The 21,940-nt window shown below is 40.5% G+C and overlaps 1 protein-coding gene across 3 annotated transcripts in view; it reads left to right on the top strand.

Annotated features, from left to right (window-relative positions):
* The window catches only part of CCBE1 (collagen and calcium binding EGF domains 1), a 96,118-nt gene that overhangs the window by 4,025 nt on the left and 70,153 nt on the right, over positions 1-21,940 (top strand). The window contains exon 1 of one of the 3 annotated variants that reach the window (XM_084504614.1): positions 11,743-11,917. The exons of the other annotated variants lie outside the window; for them this stretch is intronic. Within the exon in view, the coding sequence (XP_084360740.1) occupies positions 11,847-11,917 (71 nt within the window). The 5' untranslated portion in view covers positions 11,743-11,846. Of the gene's footprint in view, positions 1-11,742; positions 11,918-21,940 lie in introns of those variants that run through there. 3 annotated transcript variants of the gene reach the window in all.

The raw sequence follows: 21,940 nt of genomic DNA, 5'->3' as shown, positions 1-21,940 counted from the left end.
CCTGTTCTGCACATAGTGACTGAGGCCATCCTTCTGCAGGACCAGCAGGGAGTAGGAGGTTGTCAGTGGTTTAGAGTAAGCCTTTTTTTTAAACAGGATAAACATGTTTCTGTGAAAGCTGTCAGCTTCTTCACCTGATAATTAGTAGCTGAAAGTATTTTACAGAGGCCCTCCCTATGTTTCAGATTTTAAATTTTGCAATGAAAGATAGTTCTATGCTTCATAACAAAACAGAAAAAAAAAATCAATCATACTGCAGAAGAGAATACATGTATTCTTATGCCCTACTTAATTCTGATACTAACCAGAGATCACATGCCTTGAAAAGCATTTCTTTTTACTCTCTAGAATGCTGATATTGCTGGTGCAGCCTACTATTTTTATAGACTGTATCATTTTGCACATTCTTATAAGATAAAAGTAATTGCAAGTAAGTTGAGTGTAGCTGTTTCACAAAGAGCAGCACTTTCACTAATATGCCCTTGGGGACCGTATGCAATTCCTTGTTCCCAGATACTCGGTGAGCATGCTGCAGAGCTTCCCAACAGGAAAAAGAGAAATGCAGTATATGATTTTGAAGCTTTAAGCTGTAGTAAACAAGGATGACATTTTGTCATCTTATCTCCTTCCTTTTCTTTTTAGATGTTTCTTATTGCTGCTGTTGTTTCCTCTCTGAAGCTTTGCTGATCATTTTAGTTTTAATAGATTTGAAAGAGCCCTGATTAACTTTACAGTATAATATTGTAAACAATAAATTTGTCTGATTAGAGCACTGTGCTGCTTAGTCTCTGGTTATCTTTCAGGGTAGTGCACTCCATGGCAGAATTTTGCTGAAAATTTAAGAGCGGATAAGATTTTGAATTTTGTTTTTGTTTTAGAAAAGCAAACACACACAACAGCTGTAATTCCACAGCTGCCAAAAGAGTTTCCTTATGTTTCCATAAACTAAGAATTCTTCTTTCGCACGTAGTTCAGTGGTGAAGTGCCATGAGCCGCTAAGTCTGCACGTCACTCAGGGCAGCATCGCAGCATCTGAAACGTGCCAATGCATTCTGCTAGTGCTGCTGAGAGGAGCTGCAGCTGTGTTACTTGGGGGTTGGATTGAAAATGAGGAGTGTCAGAATTTATTTTATCAATCTGTTTGTCTTATGAAGCAGCCCATGATGTGCAGGTACAGAGCTTTGAGCTCTGTATCAGACCATTGTGATGAACCAAGCTGCTCGGCAGCTCTGCGATGTGGCACATCCTTGCCAGGTGTGCTGTGCTCTGCCTCACCTGTACTTGCTCTGGGCCAGCTGGCTAGCACGCTGTTTGGGAAGAGATGCAACAAGTACAAGTATTCTCTGAGGTCACAAGTTTTTGCTTTTTTATATATGTAAAACAGTCTTACTGTAAATTGCTATCAGATGTAGACTGGTGTTCATAGGAATAAATAAAATTCAGCTTTGGTACGTTGCTTCCTTGCAAAACAGCATATGCTACTATGATGGTAAGGCATCTGTCTCAGCTCCCCCATAATTTTTTTCTCACTGTTGCACAGAAAGTAGCAGGTTGAGGCATCACAGTTGTGAATGCAGTCAGTCTTTGGTTTGCTTTGATTCCCTTGTCTGCGAGTCCCAAGGAAAAAGGGCTGCTCTCAGGTACTGAGGAATGCTGTGAGTATCTGCTGGATAAGCGTAGCACCACGGATATACCCCTACCTGTGGGCTGTCCTAGGTCCTACAGCTAAAGATCTTTATTATTCCTGAATTTTTATGAGATTAGGAATGCTTTCACAGAATCACAGAATTGAAGGGGTTGAAAGGGACCTCGAAAGATCACCAAATCCGACCCCCCTGCCAAAGCAGATTCCTTAGAGCAGGCTGCCCAGGTAGGCGTCCAGACAGGCCTTAAATATCTCCAGAGAAGGAGACTCCACAACCTCCCTGGGCAGCCTGTTCTAGTGCTCCATCACAGCTCACCTGAGATGTCAGGTACGGGTGTCACTGGCTGGAGCAAAGCCTCGTGCAGTAAAACACAGTGGTGCTGTGGATTTACTGGGAGATGTCTCCTCAGCGCATTCAGCTCATTCCCAAATGAGGCAATATAATTAACGATCCTTCAGAACACTACCTAATTACTGAGAGTGGTGCCCTTAGGTAGATAGTGCTACAATTAAAGGATGAGGTCTGGCAGCTAGCTGCTCGTGTAGTCCGGAAGTTTTTCATGTTCACTTCAAAGCACTTTGGAGAGCTTTAAAACTGGCGAGCCAAGAGCTGTGTCTGAAGTGCCCTCCTTGGTGGTTCGATCGATAATGAAATCCAGGTGCATCGCATTATGGTTTGCATCCACGGAGTATAGGGTTAAACAAGAACCGACTTTCCTGGGCATGGCGTCTAGCACAGAGGCTCCAGACGAACAGAATTGTAGCCCCAGGGCCTCCCGTGGTTGATACAAAATATGTAATAAAAATCAGCCGCCAAAGGGAATATGACTTTTGTAATTATCCTGAGTATTGTATGCGCTCCCTAAGGTCAGGCTGCTTTGTCCTTACAGGCGTGATTGCAGCCACTCTTGCTAGCAGCAGGACGTAGTTAATACTGGTATTACTGCTCCCACTGAGGCAGAGACCCCTCGAGCTGGATCGTTCTGCACTGGTCATGGTCAGAAGAGATGAGGCAGAAGAGGGAGGGATGGGAGGATAAAGATATGAAACAACAAGAAGAAGAAAGGGGAGGGAAACAGGAACAGATAGAAAGAAAAATGGGTAAAGACACCAAAAAGAGAAATTCTAGCTTGTTGGTAGCTTGTGCGACATGTATGTGTGAGATAGAAGGGAGGTAATCACTTCTCAAAGACGTATAATTTAAACACTTCCAGACTCCATCTGCTTAAGCAGAACCCAGACAAACAAAGCATCAGCTAAAAACAAACAAAACCACACTCACGCACCCTGGGGAAATGCCTGTTCTCCTGACTGGGCTTGGAGCTAAGCTACAGGAGCTGCTCCCTCATCCCTCAACTGCCTCTTCTCCTCTTTCTTTCCTTGGTTTAGGAAATCTCCATCCTCTCTTGTGGTGTGCAGGTCTGTGGGACAGCAGGAGGAGCACAATGCAGGCAGGTGCTTAAAGAAGTAGTTGGATGTGAAATATTTAAACTACACTCAGTGAAATAGATAAAGCTTTTTAGACATCCCAGATGAGAGAGAACAGCCCATATGCTGCTGGAAAAGTCACTGCCCCATAGGAGGAACATTCAGGGGACAGTTTTTGGGGACTTTTAACAGCGCCTGCCTGTTCTTGTGTCATTGCATGTTTGGGACAGCAGTTGCTGTGCAACCAGATCATGCAAAGCAGATGTGTGCAAGATACCTTACGTGGTGCGTACGGCTGATGTGCAGGGATATTTACCTGGGATGTATCTCATTTCAGATAGTGGTAGTTTGGGGAATATGTGATATATGTATTCTTAATTTCTTTCTTTCTTTTTGTTGATAATGTGCTGAATTATCCTATCCTTGAGTTTGTTCTTTTATTTTTCTCTCAGCCTTAGTGCCATGAGTCCTAAGATGACTTTTCTCTTGTGTGAATCATTGCTGAGTGTTCAGTATCGCTGCCACGCCAGCTGGAGCTGCTGGGGTCGGAGGGATTGCAGTGGGCTTGGTTTGTCATGGACAGAGAGAAGATCTGTGCTGGTACCCTTGGCTTGCATTGCTTATGTCTCTTACAGACCCCCATGTGTCACTACAGTGCTCCTGTCTTTAAAATTCAAACTTACTAAGAGGCAGAGACTTGAGCATCCAAGTAAACAGAGCTGACATTTGATTTAGAGTAAAAATCCTCCCCTCAAATTCTGACCGGATTTTTTTTTCTATTGCTCAGTTTCAGTTTTCAGACTGTTGTTGGCTTCTTTTGTAAACCAACAGTAGCAAATGTCATTCTGCTGGTATAGTTTGCCTTTTCTTTCATGTTCCAATTATATGCACAAACAATAGAGAGCTGAATCCATACAGTGCTGACTCAGTTTCTTTTTGGCTTAGGAAAAAAAAAAAAGCAATTCGTTTGGATCTCCTTGAGGGTTGCTCTGTTTAACAATTGAAGAGAAAAACAATTTCAGTTGCAGACAGTAGTCCTAGAGTTTAATTGCATTTGGAAAATCCTTCTTGCTTAAAGAGTGTTTTCCACCACGCTGTGTTGATTTTGTTGTTGATCCTGGTTCAAACAATGAGGTACGAGTCCATAAAACATTTAGCTTACACCCAGCTATTGCAAGCACGTACTTCTGTGTGTTTTTGTTGTTGTTGATAAACTTAAGATCTAACCACATCCATTTTGATTGATAACCTGCACTGGAATTTAAATAAGGTGAAATGCACAGTGCCTATATTCAGTGTATTGATACAAGCAACCATTCAGCAGTAAGCACACATCAAACAGTTTTTCTTCCTTTCTTTTCAAATGGGCTGGGTGCTAAGGCAGTGCGTACACAAGAAAAAAATCAAAGCTATAATCTGAATATTTAAAGGGATTGTGCTTGGAGAATGAATAGGCTTATTATAAGACAAGGGTAAGTTAGAGTAGAGAGAGTTTGGAGAAGTAGAGGACAATATTCATCTGGGCTAGCAAGTGTATAAAGAACAAAAGTCTTTCTATGGAGAAATTGATGTTGCATAGCTTCCAATATAAAACAGCAGTTGTCATGTTGGCTTGGTAGACTCATTACCCTCCCTCGAGGGGGCAAGTTGACAGCTAATTCTCTGTACCAAAATGCCAAAGTCCAAAAGTCAGATGGTGAAGCTTGCAAAATGACTGAAGGAGTACACAAACTATTACAATAATATTTTACGAGCAACGGGTAAATGCTGACAACTTAGAAATTTGTGAAAACACACACAAAAAAAGTATGCTCGGTATTATTTTTGTAAAAGAGCAAATTGGATGCATTATTTCATTGTAAATAACTTCCTGCCTGGAGCTCTGATGTCTCAGTGGAATGTTAATATCTTTATGATCACATTCAACACATTTAATATGTTGTAAATCTGACATCTTGCCTATTCAACAAGATGCTATTATCATACACAATTTTCATTGTGTTGTATATTATTATAGCTGCATCAAAAAGCAGTGTTGTTTCCTAAACATTGCTCTTTGGAATTCTGACAAAACCCTTAGCTTAAAGATTATTGCCTTTGAAAGCTGAAATGAGTTATAATTCAAACAAAAATAGCCAAAGGGAAAAATTATTTAATCTTTCTAAAAGCATCTGTGGGAAGAGAAAAAACGGGTGAAAATGGGGTTGAGGGTCTTTGGTAGATGTTAGTGGTTCAGAAGTGAAGGGTGAGAGAGAGACTTGAAGAACCAGGGGTCACTGGAGCTACTTTTGGTGAACTCTTGATCCAGCTGGGAATAGACAAATCCTTTTAACTGCAGCTTCCTAAGGGAAGAGCAAGGAACAGCAGCAGCCTTGCATGCTTGTAGTCTGGGCTGGTCTCTGTCCACTTGGGAATCCGTAGCATGATGATTTCAGTCACGGTGAGGCTGGTCGTCTACACAATAGCCCAGACAGTCTACGGGTAAGTGTTGTCTCAGATTGTGACTTCTGTGGTGCCTCAGATGTTGACTTGGTATATTACATAATGTGCTGGTTTTATGGAAAATAGTATATTTGCTTAGGCAGATAGAGAAACTTTGTTGTTTTGACATATATTTGGATAAAAAGCTCATTAGGCTTTGGTTGTTATTTTTACGTTCCTGAAGAAACTGTCTCCTCCACAGGATGTTTTACTCCCTGGAGACTGTAAAATATAATAAAATAGTTTGGTTGGAAGAAACCTTCAAAGATCATTGAGTCACATTACCTGACCTCTTCAGGGCTAGCCAAATGTTTAAGCAGTTACTTGAGGGCATTGTTCAAACATCACTTGAACACTGACAGGCATGAGGCATCTACCACCTCTCTAGGAGGCCTGCTCCAGTGGTCGACCACCCAAGAAAGAAAAGAAAAATAAAAAAAGATTTATTTTTTTTTAAAGAAAAATTTCCATGTATTTAGTGTGAACCTCCCTTGGTGCAGTTTTATGCTGTTCCTGCAAGTCCTGTTATCAGTTCCGGGGGAGGAGAGACTGGCACCAGCCTATCCACTTCTTAAAATGTGTATCTACAGAACAGTTGGTGAAACTCCTTTAAATCTCAAAATTGAGAAATGAAGGGGCTTATAGAAAATGTTGGTTTTTATTTTCTGGAATTTTCACAGAAAATTTCTCGCTTTAAGCTTTTCCACTTTTAAAATAACCACATGCCACTTTGTGCTTTTTTAATAACGGAGAATGTGGGATATGTTTTTATTCTACCTTGTCCTGCTTGCCTTCCAGCTTCAGTAATAGAAAAAGAGAAGTTATTAAAATGTTACTCCTGAATGTGTTTCCCTGGTCCCGCTCACCCTTCAGTTTCCCCCATTCCTTTCTCCCAGACCAAAGCTATTAAGGCAGGGATGAGAGAGCAAAGAGAGGACAACCTGACCCTTCCAAGATTTCAGACCATTTCAGTCTGTCAGTCTTGTAAGAGTCTGCTTCAGGAGTTCAGGTTCAGCCAGCATTCACTGTATACAATTAGTGGGGAGAGAGGGAAAGAGTTATCCTTTAGACCAAATTAACATGTCCTCTTTCCTCTTATTTTTGAAACTTCTTGTAGAGAAGCAAGAGTTTCATTGGTACAGCTTTAGTGAAGAGTTTTTTTTCACAAAAGTTGTGTTTTGTTTGTTTGTTTGTTTGTTTTTTCCTGTTTATACAGAACTTCACTCCTGGCCACTCTTGTAGGTTCAAAATAGATTCAATGTGCATTCAAACCTTCTCCTTGCATATGATCTTGAATCAGCTTCTTTTCCCGCAGAAAAGTTTCAAGCTGGCCCAGGATCTCATGAAATCTACTTGGCATTCATGAATACATGTAAAATGTATTTGCAGGGCTAGTCACTTCTCGATTATTCTTGGAAGCCAAACCTGTGTCAATGGATCCTTCTTTTGGTCCCCTGAGTGGGTACTAACAGTGCTGTATGAACAGTATTGCAGGGGGTTGCATATACATAGCTCTACAGACTTCACTGGGTTCATGCCAGATAGCATCAGTTTTGGAATTCCACTTCATAATTCTTGTTACCATTCCATGAAAAGAGAACAAAAAGTTGTTAAAGCAAATCAAATGCATCTCACCAGAGAAGCAAGTCTTCTGCTTGACTTTCCAAGCTGAGTTTATTGGACGGGTTCTTGTTTGTGCTGTTTCTTGTCCTCACACTGACCTGCTGTTGAGTAGCGGTTTTGCTGAACGTGCCTGGAAGGGGCCTTTTCCACACCCCTCCAGATTTACATCAGTGGAAGGCAGTGTGGCCCTGGGAGGCAAGGTTTTTTAACCTTAGGATGGTCTTGCCAGCAGCTGAGCTATACTCCTGGATCCTGGGCTACGTTTCCATGCTCTTCAATGAGCCACGTCATGCCAAAGTCTGCCTTCAGTTGCCCACTAAGCTTTACTCTGCGGTTTCAGTGTTGGCTATTTCTCCAGCTATAAAATGAAGGAAAAAAACTAATTTATGTGTTGCAGGGAAAAAAAAAAAAAAAAAAAAAAAAAAAAAAACTTGGTAATTTACCCCTAAGATGTAGCGTTCCTGGTACAGCAAAGAAGGTCACTGTAAACTGAATCTTCAAATAACTCTCTGGTCTTTGTTTGCTTAGGATGATTTTGTCATTCCAGTTCAACAAAATGCTACTGTTTGAGATAAGAAAGAAAAAAAAAGTCCCTTTTAAGTGTATTTTTTCATATCCACTGAGAGACAAATTAGATTTTTGTGATGTTTTCTTATGTTGCAAAAATATCCCGAGTATTTCCACAGTGGGAATAAGTTAATGGTACATCACTGGAACATCTCCAGCGAAAATAGCTGTGGCGGAGTGAAAAGAGCAGGAGAAAACAAGTAGTCAGTAGCAGGATGGCTAACTTACACATATATTTATTTACACATTCTAGTTTGCAAATATGGTCTGCTGGATATTTTTGAGTACCGGGGCAAAGAGACTTCAAACATTTCCATTGACCTTAGAGCCATTACAGTTATAAATTGTTCCAATGAAAAGAAAAGTGTTCCAAGGAATTTTCCTAAAGGAATTGACAAAGAGTTAATGCAGGACAAATATATCTTCAGGACAGAAATAGAGAGGAAGTTTTCCTGTGTTCAGATCCTCCTAATTGCATCTTAGCACTGAAGACCCTGGCTACATTCCACATTGTCCAGTTGGTGCTTTGCTTTGTAGTACTTATTTTTTAGAAGAATGAATCAAAATAAACATAGTAATCCTTTCATTAAATGCCATCTTGACCTTTGTTCTTGGAAATATGATGGCCAAGAAGATGAAAAATTACAGAAAATTGAATCTGTTTCAAAAGATTCAATATCCTGTCTGTTACAATGGGATGCATGTGAAAAAAAAAATAAAAAAATGCTGCAAAGCAGGGTCAAACAGCTGGAAAAGCCCGTGTAGTGTCTCTCTCTGGAGACACAGGATTTGTGTTTGCGGGACATGCTGAAGAACACAAGTTTCAGGAACGGTCCTAATCAAATGTTTCCAACCCTGTGTTGCCTTCTTAACTAAACAGGGCTGCTGTGGGGAAGACCTGGACCATGAATGCTCTTAAATAATCCCAAGCTGCCTGTTAATTATGACAGACAGAATCAGAGATTTCTAATATTTGAGTCTTGAACAAACAGGCAAGTGTCAAATGAGTTCTCTGCAGCTGGATCTCAATAACTAAAGGAAAAGCCATTGTAGTGTCTGTTTATGAGGAAGGCTTCTTTGGAGGAGCAGGTTCTTGATAAATACAGAATTAGATGCTATATTCTGTTAGAAACTATTTTGTTGTTGTTGTTTAAAAAATGTCTAAACTGAAGGCATTAAATAATTTCAAGTTCATCCTTATTACTGAAGACAAAATAAAGTTAATTTTCTTTGAGGATGCATTTGTACCTTTTACACTATAACTGGAAGGCATTCAGATCTCCCTGAAACCTTTTGTGATATCTTTATGAAGTGTAACTGTTGGCCTCTTGGAGAGAATGACTTCTTTGGCACCTGTTGTTCCTGAAGCATGAGTCTTACAATTAAATGCATTTTTTTTCCTGATTTTTAATTATTGTTACTATTGCTTGGTAGCAACTGTAAAAACAACAAGACACATAAAGGACAGTAGCTTATTTGCTAGGCTAAATCAGACTAAATGCATTATCTTTAAAAAACTTAGAGGGACACAGAAAGCTACTGGTTTTTGTTTGTATCATTTATAGCAAACCTTTATTTCTTTAGTTTTCAAAATCATTTTTTAAATGTATTTCTTAATAAAGTAAATTTTTCACAATGTACTGTTCTGTTAAATGCTCTGAGGTAGTTCATAGGCTACAGCTGGATGGTCAGTCACTCCCTTTGTAAGGTGTTCAGAGTACTAGCCATAGAACCCTTTGTTTTTCATTTTACAGCATGTAGCTGAAAGTCATAACAAAAGAAAATTTTGAATAAGCTTAGAATAACAACTGCTAAAAAGTTAAAAATATCCTAACAATGCCTTATATATCTATAATGGTAAAGCATGGATTCGCTGGGAAGACAGTTGGGTTGAGATATGACAGTACATACACACAAGTGCTAAACAAATCAGTCTTATCCAAGACAGCAAGAATGCTTCTTGTTTGTTTTCTACTGCCTGTGAAAAGACAAGTTAGCCAGGATCAAAATCTGTTTTGCAGCACCCGTGCAGATTGGATGTAGCTCCATTGTCTTTGGTTGAGCTTCTCCAGATTTATGTTGCTTTAAGTAATGGTGAAAATGGGATTTAGCCTGGTATTCATCTTTTGTGCAGTGGCTCCCAGTTCCCTTCAGGATGAAGTAATATGATTGTGTTTTACAAGGAATTGTCTAACTCAGCAGTTGTTGCATATGAACAATTAGGTTCTGGTTTTTTAGCACTTTTCCGTCTCACCATAGATTTTTGTTTAATTTTTGGTCGTGAGTAACATATTGTTATTGTTTTTAACAAAAAACAGCTAGATTCTCACATAACTTGTTTGAATAGTCAGCAGTTCTGGGCTGCTTATAAATAAATATAAGATGTGCAATTTTATAAAATCTTGGAAATCCACAGTGGACTGTTGTGTCTTCACTGGAAACTGCAAGCAGCCCTTCATATTTATAGCCCTGTGTCTTCAAGATCTGGAATGGATGTATGAAGGATAGGGCCCTATGGAATATAGGACTGGTAAGGATTGAGTAATTCCCATATGTGGTAGCACTGTGTAACTTACATGAGAAAAAAAAATTACAAATCTCATTTTAGAATATGGTCAAGACTTTGACAAGCCAGCTAGGCTGATCCTCTATATTCCCTCACCATCAGGTCAGCCTCTCTGTTATTCTGCATCCTCCTTCATTTATCAAGATCCTCAAACTATTGAGACCAGAGAAGATGCTTAAGTTTAGAGTCATGTATGCTATTTCCAAACATGAAGACAGAGCCTGCACTTCCTTTTCCCTTATTAGTTATCAAAGCATCTCACCAGTAGTTTTGACCAAGGGTCCGCATTTTTCCTTCCTAGATGTGTGACTTTAGCCCTCACACATTTGTGTACAGACGACTGCAAAGTTGCCTTGAAGATTTTCTTCATTTGCTTGCAAGTATTTTAACTTTGTTAAATAGGGCTGCAAGTTAAGTGTAGAGGTGGGAAAAACTTCATCCTGATCAGGAGACTGGAGAGCACGTCTAGGTCTGTCAAAGCAGGAATTGGATATGTCCAGAGGGGAGAAGCAGCCATCAGCAGTATCCCATGGCAAGCTCACGCTGTTCTCCCTGTAGACCTTCACACTGTGTCGTGTGACGTGACGCAATCTGATCAGCCTAGAGAGAAAAGCGGGGAGATGGGTCTGATTGCATATGTAAAGATGCATAGATTTTTTTTTTTTTTTTTGAAATATTCTGCCAGGAAATGTAGCAGCTGGTAAAGGGCTATGGAAACCCCAGCCATACAGGATTAGTTTTCACACCGGGACAAGCAGAGTTGGAAGTGCAGAGGTGCAGAATGAGTCTTCCTGAAATATCCGAACTGCCAGAGCATGGTGGTGAAGAGCCTACACAGTCCAATAACTGGAATAAATAAGGGAAAAGCTATGTCACTGAAATCTCTGGATTTTTTCCTAGAATTTAGAAAGAAACCGAGGTGAGCTTTCCCCTGAGGAATCAAGCACCATAAGGAGGTGCTGAGAAATGCCCCCTTTTTCCATCATTTGAGAAAAGCCAAAGGGGAGTGCAAAAACCCTCTGCTTTAGAAATGTCACCTCAGTCAGACTTTCTCCAGTATTTCCCAGCAGGAATAGATGCAGTCACTGGAATGTTTCTGCTTTTCTAACACTCTTGCTTGGTGGATCATTGCCTTTGGTACTTAGATGTTTAGGAATGAGAGAAAATAAACAGTGGTCAAAACTTGGCAGGAATTGATCTCCGGCAGGGATTATCAAAACCCTTTGTTGTTCCGTGTATTATTTAAAGAGGTAAGGCAGATCTGTCTGGAACAGTGGGATTAATGGGGCAATTCTCTCTGTCAGGAGATGACGCTGGAAGTGAGAGGCTCATCAGCTGGCAAAGGTCTGGCTATGGGAAAAACAGGAACTGGAAATGAGACAGGCAAGAGTGGTGCTGCAGTGTGTCCAGTGAAACATTACTACTACTGTGCAAATCTGTGGTGAGACCTCAACTGGAACAGCCTGGTCGTTTGCTTTCAAAAATGAGGAGTGACCTGGGACCAGTGAGGAGGAGGGCTGCCAAGGTTTACAAGGCATGGAGAACCTATCTGATGGGAAGAGGGAAGTGGTTCCTAGGTGGAAAGAAGTGGTGTCCCTTGTGGAAAGGTATGAGTCAGTCCTACCTAGAAGTTGTACAGCTATTTTCCTGATGATTAATATGAAGTACCAAGCTTTAAGACATTGGTCTCAATAGATGGATTGTAATGTGGAAATACGGCTTCTGGATTTGGAACTGATTTGCTCTGGGATGTCTGGGCATGGTCATGGGTTCTTGCAAGCATCGGTATGTAAGCACCTACCTTGGAGAAGTTCTCTTCCCTACTGCATAGGTCAGATTCTTCCTAGCTTGCAGAAATGTGTGCAGAGTAATTTTCTTCCTTGTGTGCGCTACACATCTAGGTGTCTAGTTGGCTAAGTTGATTCCTAGCTCACGTGGGCAGCACTAGTGCCACCCTCATCTCAAACAAGCCAGCCATCCCCAGGCTGTGGTTGTGCTTATGAGGTACCTGGAAGTATTTGGGGTTGTGACAATCAGGCTGTTAAAGACACCAGCTCTATGCCTTGCCCTAGTGCATGTGATTTTATGGCTGAGTTCTGCAGGCTTGAAATCATCAGTCTCACAAATCATGGCCTGGTGCCTCAGTATCGGGTGCTTCTTCCTCTCTGGTGCTCTGGCTGGGCTTTCAGCTTTGTTATTGAAAGCGGTGAACGTGGGAAATCTTATCTCTTGTCTGAATGACTTCCATGGCTGTGCTCAACATCCTGTGATGGTGCCGTCTCTTTTTGATTGTCCCCCTCGTCATTGTTAACATGGAACAAATACCCTGGAAACAAACAAAACAAGGAAATATAGAAAATATTTGCCATTAAGCAGAATTGTGTTTAAATGGAAGGTTTTCTCAAGGAACGTATCCTAAGGAACATATCCCAAGGAACATATCTCAAGGAACATATTTTCTCAAGGAACATATTCATACAAGCTTGGAGCAGAGCATGCTTTGTCTGGCCCTCAGTGTTGACTTTTCCTTCTGAATCCTAGTAGGATAATTTTTATTTATTTATTTATTTAATGTTAGAGTCTCTTACATGTACCTAAATCATGGTAAGTCTTTTGTACAGCATGATCTAAAAGCTGAAAGAGAATTACAGCCCTGATGTTACCAGTGTGCAGGAATTCTTGAAATAATAGATTTTTAATGGTATTTTATTGCATTCTTTTTTGAGAGTGGACAGAGATGTTTGAGTGTGTTTTTCTCAGTACCTGATCCACAGATCTGAGCATCAATCTTATAGTATCTCCAGGGATACAATTGTGAGGAATAGCCCATGGTGTTGTTCAAAGAACAGAAAGTTTGTTCTTTATTAAGTTGTTCAAAGTGGCAGTTCTGGGATTAGATGGCTCGAGACACATATAAAAAAGAGAAGATTTTGTCTGCATGCTTCCTGCTCAAATCCAGTCTAGAGGCTGATGGTTTACAGATTGGGATACTTTGGCTTTGTTTTCTTTTATTAGGAGGGTGAAGAGTTGGGTTGTCTTGTTCTGTGAGTTTAGGTGACTTTCACAGACGCTTGTTTCTGAATAGTAACAGGGCAAGGAGCTGACCTGGAGGTTGACTCTCCAGTGACCCTTAAAGCTGGAATAACTGAGAAAACAGCAGTTATACCAATAAAAGGTTCAAATGAGCTGAGGGCTGAGGAAAGGGAGATTGTTGCTTATAGGAAGAGCTGAACCAATGCCAGCAGAAAGCTGATACAGGAGCAACATGAGTGATATCATCTCCCGAACAGACGTGACTCTGTTCCAGAGGCTGCAAGGTCAGACCCGGGGTTTGCATAGGAGTGCACGAAGACAAAATACATCCTTTCTATACTACTGTAAACAGGGATCCTGAAAGGACAATTAGCACTATGACAAGGAGGTCTCTTCTTGGTGGAACTTCTCCATGTATTTCTCAGCCAGGAAGAATAAGAGTCTTTGGGGAAAAAAAAAAAAACAAAAAAACTTGCAGCAAGTTTGAAATGATTCAATGGCCAGAGAGAGAGGCTATGACTGTACTTTCCACTGTGTGTAGAAATTGCTCAATTGTGATGACTTTTACTCTGAGTAGGACCTTACTATACAATGAGGATTTACAGGATGAAGTCAAGGCAGACATGTCCCTGCCACTCACTTAACTGCCAGCCCAAATTTTATAGTTGCTTTCTCCTGACCTTCTATATTTAAGGGTCATTATATAAAATATCAGAAGTTTGGAGTAAGATTCCACCTTTTTTTTTTTTTTTTTTTTTTTTGAAGTCCTTGGGACATGAATGAAGGACAGCTCAATTTTGAGTCACCAGACTCACAGTGACAGATCATCCCCAAAGGCATTCTGATCACTTGACAGAGAGAAGTCCAAGCTTGCCAAATATTTGAGTTACTGACACATTTAGTGCTAGATATGGTCACTAACAGCTCTTTAGAAATAGCCACCCACAGGAGTTGGTGAGTGGTAACTAACTGTGAGGAGGGCTCAGAGGTACTGACAGATAATTTTAGAGTAACGCAGTCACATGGATACTTGGCCATGTGCTGCATGGGGACTGTTCTGTAATTTTTTTATATATAAACAAATAGAATGAAAAATATACAAGCAAAAAGTACCAATGACTTTCTCCAGATCCTCGTGGAACTGGTAAGTGAAATGTAATACTCTGCGTCAATTTTACAACCTGACAAATGTAGTGCTTGAAAGTAAAATGAGCTAGATCAAACATTTGACACTGTACCAGAAGACATCCTTGCCTCCAGATTGGAAAGATGATACTCTGGGTAAGGAATTGGCTGGATGGTCGGACTGAAATAGTAGCAGTCAATGGCTTGATGTCCAAGTGGAAACCGGTGATGAATGGTGTTCCTCAGGGACACTCAGAGCAGGTACTGGGACCAGAGCTGTTTAACATGTTTGTCCGTGACATGGACAGTGGGATCAAGTGCACCCTCAGAATGTTTGCCAATGCCACCAAGCTGAGTGGTGGTGTTGGCACACTGGAGGGAAGGGGCCATCCAGAGGGACCTGGGCTGGTGAGAACCTCGTGAGGTTCAACAAGGCCAAGGGCAAGGTTTTGCACTTGGGTCAGGGCAATCCTAAGCACAAATACAGGCTGGAAGGAGAATGCATTGAGAGCAGATCCAAGAAAAAGGACTTGGGGGTGTTGGTTGATGAGAAGCTGGGCATAAGCTGCCAATGTGCACTTGCAGCCCAGCAAGCCAGCCGTGTCCTGGGCTGTGCCAACACAGTGTGGGCAGCAGGGCAGGGAAGAGATTGTCCCCCTCTGCTCTGCTCTCGTGAGACCCCACCTGTAGCCCTGCACCCAGCTCTGGGGCCCCCAGCACAAGAAGGACACGGAGCTGTTGGAGCAGATCCAGAGGCCATGAGGATGCCCAGAGGGCTGGAGCACCTCTGCTGTGGGGACAGGCTGAGGGAGCTGGGGATGTTCAGCCTGGAGGAGAGAAGGCTCTGGGGACACCTTACAGTGGCCTGCCTGTGCCTAAAGGGGGCTACAGGACAGCTGGGGAGGGACTCTTTGTTGGGGTGGGGTGATAGGACAAGGGAGAATGGCTTTAAACTATAAGAAGGGGGATTTAGATTAGGTATTTGTAAGAAATTCTTTACTGTGAGGGGTGGTGAGGCCCTGTCCCAGGCTGCCCAGAGGAGCTATGGCTGCCCCATCCCTGGCAGTGCTCAAGGCCAGGCTGCATGGGGCTTTGGGCAGCCTGGGCTGGTGGGAGGTGTCCCTGCCCATGGCAGGGGGTTGGAATTAGATGGTCTTTAAGGTCCATTCCAACTCAAACCATTCTGGGATTCTGTGATTTTAAAGGAAGGTAAACTAGTGAACTTTATCTTTTGCAGATTTTTTTTTGGTCTGCATGCTTATTTTTCCAAAAAGCAAGGATGCTGACATGATGAAGTTACTTTCTGTGTGTCAGTGTGTTCCGAACTGTGATGCTGGACTAAATCCAATCCCATGCCTAAGCTCTGTGCTGTAAATGCCTGAGCTGCAGTAGGGCTACCTCACAGCTTGTGGGAATGCAAGTCAGCAGCAGATGATGTGCTCGGTACCACCAGGGAGACAGGCCACCTTTTCAGATGGATCAAGTGGCCCGAAACACTTTCCAAGGTTGCATCCTATCTGACCCTCCAATCTTCCCCTTTCCCCTGCCTTCTTTTCCCCACCTTCCATTCTGTTTCCCAATACAAAAGGAAATACTCATATTCCATTTATGAATATGACACGTACCAAAGAAAGTTAGAAATAAACCAAATCTCTTTGTTATAATTATTTGTTATAGGTTAAGAGCAGTTATTGTGTCTTCGGGATCTGAAAACATAGTTCCAGTCCTAAAGCCAATAACAAAACCTCATGCTGTTATTTTGGCTCAGATCTCCAGAGTGGGGGGGTACAATCTAGCAAAAAATGGGTGGAGATCTCAAGAAACATTAACTTCTTCAGAAAAGTCTGAATTAACCAATATGATGGGAAAGATTGTAAGAACACAAATTGTCTCAAATCTCTTGAGAGGTATCAGAAGTAGGGTGTTTACAGGCTATATATGATCTCTCATATCTGTCAACTGAAATGAGAAATCCAAATGTAAGATGAATATTGGGAAGCATATGACATAGAATATGACATTCCTTGATAACCATAATTTACACGGGTACAGGGAAGTGTGAAATGGTATTTTAAGCTGTGACAGCTATAAGCTTGCTGTCATTTTTAAGAAAAGGAGGAAAAAGTCATAATTTTATTGTGCTTTAGGCTGTTCCACTTGTTTTTAATGTGGTCTCAGTGCACATTGTTAAATGGCATCAGCACAGTAAACCTGTGCTCTAAGTAGACACTAGGTGCATTTTAGTAAATTCCCAATGACTGCAGGATTTGGAGAAGGGAGAGGAGAGAGATCACTCCATTGCTAATTGGTTTAAATGAAATAAAAATAAGCTTGTTTGTTCTTTCCATAGATCTAGATGAGTTTTTACCAGCTCATAGGCTAGTCCATGTGAAAGACTTCTAGACGCTCCTATGGCATTCATTCATTTGTTGGGTGGTGGTTGTTTGTTTGTTTGTTTTGCCCAAAACTCAGCTGATGTTTTTAATTTCTTTTTTATTATATTTGAGAGGCCTTTTTCACAATAAATGCCATCCAGCTGTCAGAGGGGGTGCCGTTGATGTGGATGGATGGATGGATGTTGGTTCACGTGAAGGGAGTGTGGGCTGTTGCACTGCAGACCCAGCAAACTTTCAGTTTTCTGCCTCAGTACTGATGCTGTTTCCTTTAAAATTGTCAGAAAAAAAAAAAATCCATATTGTTGACTTATATTTGACTGACTTATTTGGTTAACCTTGACAATATTTATCAGCACAGTAGTAAGATTTATGAGTCATTGATTGAAAAGACTGGGTTGGTTTTTTTTGGTTGTTACTTTTGTAATAAGCACATTTTGAAGCCAATGTCCTTGGACTTAGAGTGTATCAAGATAACGAGTTAGGAATGGGCTACTTTCTGCTATGAAACTAAGCTGTAAAACCTGGAATGAGCAAACAAGCAAAATAAAAACCACCATCAAATCAAGTCTTCATTGTGCTGAGGGAAGGTTTACTAAGGGTCACTAAATAAGTAATTAAGATCCTTGTTTCAGGGGCTGCAAGTCCTATAAGAACGACGCTGTGAACACAATAACTTGTAGTGTGAACACAATAACTTGTAGTTTGGGGACAACTGTCCTGAACCTCCTTAAATAGACGTATAAGCCCTAGCCTAGGTATGAAAAGCCCCCTCTTTGCCCCCAAAGGCTTTTGTAGCTTCACAGTGTGTGGGCAGTGATGGGGACTGGATGGGTCTCAATATTTTTCTTTCTTAAGCAACATGCCTAGACCGTATCTGTGCTTTAAAAACTACTGTGCCTGGTAACAGCAGCCAACTCCTACTATAATATCAGTGTCTCTCATCAGCTGGCGTTAAAACTTATTGGGTGGGGAAGAAATGGGTAGGAGGTTATGCTAAGCGCCCGCAAACTTCAACAGTGATTTGTTTTGAGGAACAAAGCGATATTTACTGTGGGATAAAAACTTAAACTGCTTGCATATTTACTGACATTTTGCCAGTGGTGTTTTAATGCTCAGACCACACAAGGAAAATGGTTTTCCAGGACATATTGCCTGCTTATAGAGAGACTTTGAGACTATGACCTAATGTTTATAATTGTAAGTTATTGAGAGTCAATCAAAAATGCAAAATTCCCAAGTGACTACATTTATCACTTGTGTGATTAGCATGCTTGTGGAGTATAAACATCTAAACAAAACCAAATGGTTGATGTAGTTCATCAAGGGAAAGAAAATTTTAAATATGCCAGATATTATTGACACAGTAAGCAATGCATGATTTCTAGCTGTATATAGAGAGGATGATGGAAGATTTTTTTTTTTTTAAGAGCTTTTAATCCTCATTTAAATTTGCTTGTGCCCATAAATATCTGGGGAAATACAGTTTACTTGGAAAGTTATAGGAATATTAGTAGCATCACTGTATCCAGTGAGATTTTACACACCAGATAGGAAAACTTGCCCTGTGGAGTACTCCAGAGAAAGTATGGTTTTGGCAAAATGCTCCTAAGACAAGCTTTACTTTTAACATATATATGTAAAATATACTACTATACCTATAAATATAATCTTTATAATGCATATAATAAACTCTGCATATGTATATATGAAGATATAAGTATTAAAATACATACATAAAAATAAATTCTCTTATCCTTCCCTAAAGCGCCATTTTAGAACACTGCATTTGTGTGCATGCAGCAACAGTTTCTCTAGGTGAAATTACAGTTTGAAGTCTACAGCATCTTGAATACTGTTTTTTTAATCAGATTTCAGTGTATATAGTTGAAATCATCATACCTTGAATGACAGAAGAACAGATAAGTTTGGAAAATCCTGGGAGACCTGCTTTGTTGTAGATGAAAGTGATTTCTGCATGCTAGTTGTATCTTACTTTTACATCTTTGTTGGCTCGAGAGAGAACATTCAATTAATATTTTTTTTTTTGAGCTTCCTTTCAGAAGGATTTATTATTTTTAGGTTTTGGCTAAGGTTAACATTAAGGATTTTTCCCAGCTTACTCCATTTCAGTGTGCCTGAGTCCTGGAGAAAGTATCTGGGAAAAGAGAGGAGAAACTAAAAGTGTAATTGTGACTGAAAATTTCAGATATCAAGGAACATGAAAGTTATGTTGACTTTGTAACCAGTTTTGCTTTGTACTGTTTTATCCCCTCTTGATTGCATACTATTTTTAAGGCATGACAACATCAATTTATTATTATTATTTTATTTTTTTTATATATAATGAGGGAAATTGTAATGTGTTCTTCTTTTAAAGATCTCATCTGCAAAACAGTACTTAGAAAGTTGGCTTATTGATGGTAACCACTGCCAAAGTTATTATCCCTCCTGCTATAAGATGTTAAAGTTTCATGAGTGGTGTCTCACCTCTAATGCTGCCTTCACTCATTCGTGTGTAAATCCTGCTGACCCAAAAACTGCAAAGATGTCCATGAGGCCTTATCTGGAGACTTGGGCTGGAAGGTGCTTATACAGGGGGCAGCTTCGAGGCAGATTTATGCAGCTTTCTGCTTGCGTGCAGATGGAGCTAGCTGAGGGGTTAGGAACGCTGTTTTTATTGGGTTTGTTCTGTTTTTTCTTTTGGCTGACTTTGCTCGTCTTCGTTCACTCAGCCCCCAGAGTGCACTGTGGTTGGGACCTTGCACTTAATTCATGTCAGGAGTTTCAGTAAACACTTAGTAAATAATAGATTGCACACTTTAAAAATATATTATTTGGGATGCATATTTTAACAGCTTTAACACCTGTATTGTTGGCAGTTTTTAGTGATGCTGAGTGTCAGTGACTCAGCTGAAACCCATGTTCTGTCCATATCCGTTCTGGAGACACAAATCATGTGGATGGAGATGGTCCCGGTGTGATCTGGAGCTTGCAGACCTCAGGAGCCTTTTCCATCCACTCTCTTCATCAAGCACCGGATCTGCCTGTTGGCACCACTTACATTTTGGATGATTTTTTTCCTAACTCTGTGGGTAATCCAGAGTCAAACACCTTGCCTGCCGAATTGGACAGCCCTGGCCAGTGGTGATTTCAGCTTTCTGCTCAGGCAGCCCCGGCCCTGCTGCTTATACCCACCTTCTGTGATGAGAGCCACCCTGCCTCTCCCAGCCGTGACTCATGTCTTCCCTCGTGGCTTACGGTTTGTGCTTCAAACCAGCCAGACATTTATTTCTTGTAAATGGTCTGTAGCGTCGTGAGAGTGGCTTGGCTCGTCCGCTGCAGCTTTTGAAATCCTAATGACCATTTAATCGAGTAAATGTGAGATAAACTGTGAGCGAGAGGCGGTTGAATGTTTCCGCTTGCATTTAGTGGCATCATGGTCTTCAAACAATAGGTATCCTAAAGCATTAAAACATCCCACTTGTTAATAGCATTGAGCCTTTTTTACAGTCTATGTGTATATCCACATTTTAGTTCAAATTAACAAGTTGGGAAAGCCACAAAAATCCATCTACGCTGTCTTTCATTCCACAGCTTAATGAGACTTCTGCCTCTTTTTTAGGAAACCTACATGGCTTGCATATGTGTGATAGCCAACTTATTCTTCTACTTCCACCTCGTCCCCATGCTTCTGAGATCCATGAAGCAAAGATAAGGATCTGTGCAAAGATAAGGAGTAGGGTAATGGAGTGTAAAATATTAAAACAAATGCCAATATTATAACTTCATACTGCTAAGAAGTATCTCAAAGAACAGAGGGAAGGCAGACACTACAATTTTTTTAGCTTGTTTCCATACAAGCCTCCAGGTAATGCTGTGTAGCTGTTGGTGTAATTTCTGGGCTAATGGCATATGCCCAGCAGGAGATAATTACCTTTCAAGGATGCCTGACTTCTTTCTAGGGACTTAGTTTAGCTGGCCAGCAGAGCAGAAATTGTTCCAAAATCATGTGCTGGGGAAGAGATTTTTCCAAACTGCAGGCTTTATCAAGAACAAATGAGATATTAAATGTGCAGGCAACTGCTTAAAATCTGACTAAAAGAAACTGCTGCTCCAAACAACACAAAACTACATAAATGTGTTTCGTCAAAGTCAGAACTCACTGAATTTAAATTTCTCAGAGCTGACAGCTCTACCCTTCTCATAGAGCACATATTTTGCCATTTGCAGACCCTCTAGGTCTGGATCATACATGGCCATCATTGAGAGAGGGGGTTGATCAGGCAACTATGATCAGGCATATAAAAGATCCCTAAAAAGTTTCTACTAATTTGCAGCTGTCCTGTAAAAAACATTTGGCTATCAAATTAGATAGAAATAGAGAGTCAGCCAGGTCACATAAAATTACAAATTACTTTTATCCTCATATTTACAATGGGGTGTGAATAGTTTCTTCTTCAGTCACTCAGCTGCAGGTTGCATTATATTTATCTTAATATAAATGTATAAATATAAATAAATCTCTTTATTTATCTATATGTGATTGCTTATTATACTGGTACAGTATCTGATGTTATACTCTGTATTTTATATCTCCTTCCAGTATAGCTGCAAATACCTTATCTACAGAAGTACCTAAACCATAGAAAGGAAAATGTATTGAACATCAAAATTATAAACTCCTTAAAGATGGTGAAAAACTGTGCTCAAAACCAGCATCCTTGAACCATTTTGCATTTGCCTCTTCTCAAAACACTTTTTCATTTGTGATGATAGGAAAGCAAAGACTACTTAGTTCTAAAGTTGTGATTTGAAATGATGTAATTTCTGTAGATTTCAAAGTGAGAAAATATTTTCTTTATTTCTTTATTTATAACGCACCATGCACAACCATGGGACAGCTGAGGCAGCCCAAGATAGGCTGTAAAAAAAAAAAAAAAAGAAAAAGAAAAGAGGCTGAGAATGTTCAGCTGATACAGGTCTAATACAATATGTGTGTGATAAGCTTTACTATGCTTGAGATTTTCCTATGGAATTGTTTTTTTTTTTTTTTATGTGGGGGTCAGAACACATTTG

Source organism: Aythya ferina (assembly GCF_964211825.1).
Source record: "Aythya ferina genome assembly, chromosome: Z".
Lineage (NCBI taxonomy): Eukaryota > Metazoa > Chordata > Aves > Anseriformes > Anatidae > Aythya > Aythya ferina.
Note: the sequence above shows the minus strand (reverse complement) of the source record. Positions and strands in the feature narration are given on the sequence as shown.